The following is a 2,158-nucleotide window of genomic DNA, read 5'->3' as shown; positions in this document are numbered from 1 at the left end:
AATCTTAGCTTAAGATGTCACAAAAAGCTCGGATTAAAGCGGAGTAACGTTCTGTGTCAATAGGCTTCCGGTCTATGTTATCAACTCAATGTGCTTTTGACAGTTGCATTTGGGGTAACGTCCTAGCACCATTTACATCATCATTGACTTGAAATAAAAGACAACTGAGGAGAGCAAATGCCCAAATATACCCCCGCAAGTTCATTGATTGGGGGTTTACCTTAATAGCAGTGGGAGCGCTAGACAGGGTTACCAAAGTCCCGGCTGCTTCATATTTCACAGCTGGACTGGACGACTGGAGGAGGTTGTAGATACAGCGAATAAAGCGGGCACGCTCCGAGGGATTGGCATGGCACACCTAATCAAAGACAGAGAGTCAGTTCTGCCATAAAACAAAACAGATGAAGTCCACAAACACACAAGGCATTTTGATCCACACTATTTTTATTTTTGCATCACAAATAACTATTGATAATGACAATGATCACTATAGACTGAGCAGCACCAACAGTAAGCGTTCACTGAAGATTTGGCTGCCAGCACACCCAGTTATGGTATTTCCTGGAAATTAATAAATACAAAGAAAAGAAAAGCAAAACAGAATTGCAATGAATAGCCAGGACACAGTGCTCTAATGTATTAGGGAAGAATGCAGGAGTGCATTGTCCTCACCAATTACACTGCAACAGATATCTTTAAACAAACATTAAAATATCTGCTGTAGTCAGGATTATATGGAGTTCTCAGCATCAGGAACGGAGCATAAAACCCTAAGACATAAATAGGTGGAACTAAGGTAATAGGTATTTGTTTTGCTTAGAAAACATTTTTACAAAAGGGAGCTTTGAACTGGAAGAACTTAGGATCCATTGGGCAAAGCAGTAAGACAAGGAACAGGAAGATCCACATTTTAATTACCAGGCTCCATTCTATTGTTCTTATGTCAGTGCAATAAGCAGTGGTCACAATGCTGACTGTCAGGCTTTACATAAAGGGATCCCAAGGTGCCTCCTCACTCAGAACATCTCATTCATGTTAAATATTAGAATGCAAAAGATTTCCTTCTCACACCAACCTTGTAGATAAGCTCCACAATGACCAGCTGTAAGATATCCCCAAAGGTGTGGACCTGGTCGATGCAAGTACTCAGATAATCCAAAGCACGGTCCTGCGGGGAGAAGATTTAAATTTATAGCCACAACACATACACAACTAGACAATCGAGTCTAAGACCACCACCTGTCATCACTGCCATGCAATGAACAGAAGGTGCTGTCATACATAAAGAGCCTCTGACAGAGCTCAAAAAATTGCATTGTATTATATTAGCTTACTCTATTTTCAAAAACTTAGCTATCCTCTCTTCTTGGAGCGTACTTTTACGCTCTTAGGTCTCCCCTCCTTTCAGCTCTCCACATAACCTTTTAGGTATTTGTCAGGACAGGAGAAAAGGAAAAATTCCACAGAACCCCAATGCTCAACATGCAACCTTGTAGACACATGTGGCCCTGCTGACAAGTAGGAAGTAAGGGCTGTAAGTAACAAACGTGGAAGCATTGGGTTGTATGGGGGTTATAACAAAAGTGATCTCTAACAGTTCCATATAATTGGTCTGCATTCTGCCTAATTCTCCTTATAACTACCCCCAGACTCCTACAACTCATACAGACTACCTGCAGCCTCTGTCTTGTAACAGGTCTGTAATCTTTGACCAAAACCTGCTGCATGCTAGCCTCAAAATACAGCAGTGCCTTACCTGATCAGCGTGAATCAGCATCATGAAAGCGTTTCTCTTGCAGCTGGCATCCTTCTCATTCACCAGGAAATCATGGATGAGCTCCGGGGCATCTGGGATGAGGTGCTCAAAGTTTCTGCAAAATCATTTAAAAAAAATGAAGATTAATATCTATTCATACATCACACTGTACAGGACAACACACCTTCAGGAACATACAGAGAGAGACAGACTTACTTATCACTTACCTACCTGATACACAAATACCTCCACAGCGCTTCTCCCACTTACCTTTCTGACATGAAACCCCCCCCCCCAGCCCTCTCTTCGCTCCTCCAATGACCTACTAATGACTTCCTCACTCATAACCTCATCACAGTGGCATTTAAAAGAGCACTCAAAACCCAACGCTTCAACCTCACC

The 2,158-nt window shown here is 42.2% G+C and overlaps 1 protein-coding gene across 1 annotated transcript; it reads right to left on the bottom strand.

Annotated features, from left to right (window-relative positions):
• Positions 1 to 70: 70 nt before the first annotated feature.
• LOC140321319 (coatomer subunit beta-like) lies at positions 71 to 1,905 on the bottom strand. The gene is made up of 3 exons (XM_072398121.1): positions 1,757 to 1,905; positions 1,076 to 1,168; positions 71 to 358 (listed from the first exon to the last, which is right to left on the bottom strand). Exons 1-3 carry the CDS (start codon positions 1,778 to 1,780, stop codon positions 86 to 88), a joined length of 390 nt encoding a protein of 129 aa, XP_072254222.1. The 5' UTR covers positions 1,781 to 1,905; the 3' UTR covers positions 71 to 85.
• Between the last annotated feature and the right edge of the window lie 253 nt (positions 1,906 to 2,158).

The sequence above is a fragment of the Pyxicephalus adspersus genome, unplaced genomic scaffold (assembly GCF_032062135.1).
Source record: "Pyxicephalus adspersus unplaced genomic scaffold, UCB_Pads_2.0 Sca2259, whole genome shotgun sequence".
Lineage (NCBI taxonomy): Eukaryota > Metazoa > Chordata > Amphibia > Anura > Pyxicephalidae > Pyxicephalus > Pyxicephalus adspersus.
This window is presented reverse-complemented; position numbering and strand designations above follow the sequence as displayed.

Bases quoted from the DNA above. Each gene is read 5' to 3' on its own strand.
- LOC140321319 (XM_072398121.1), bottom strand. From the start codon at position 1,780: ATGATGCTGATTCACGCTGATCAG. The intron at 1,169-1,756 runs GTAAGGCACTGC...TTCTCCCCGCAG, and splicing joins TGCTGATTCACGCTGATCAG to GACCGTGCTTTGGATTATCT. The intron at 359-1,075 runs GTTGGTGTGAGA...GTCTTTGATTAG, and splicing joins TTGTGGAGCTTATCTACAAG to GTGTGCCATGCCAATCCCTC.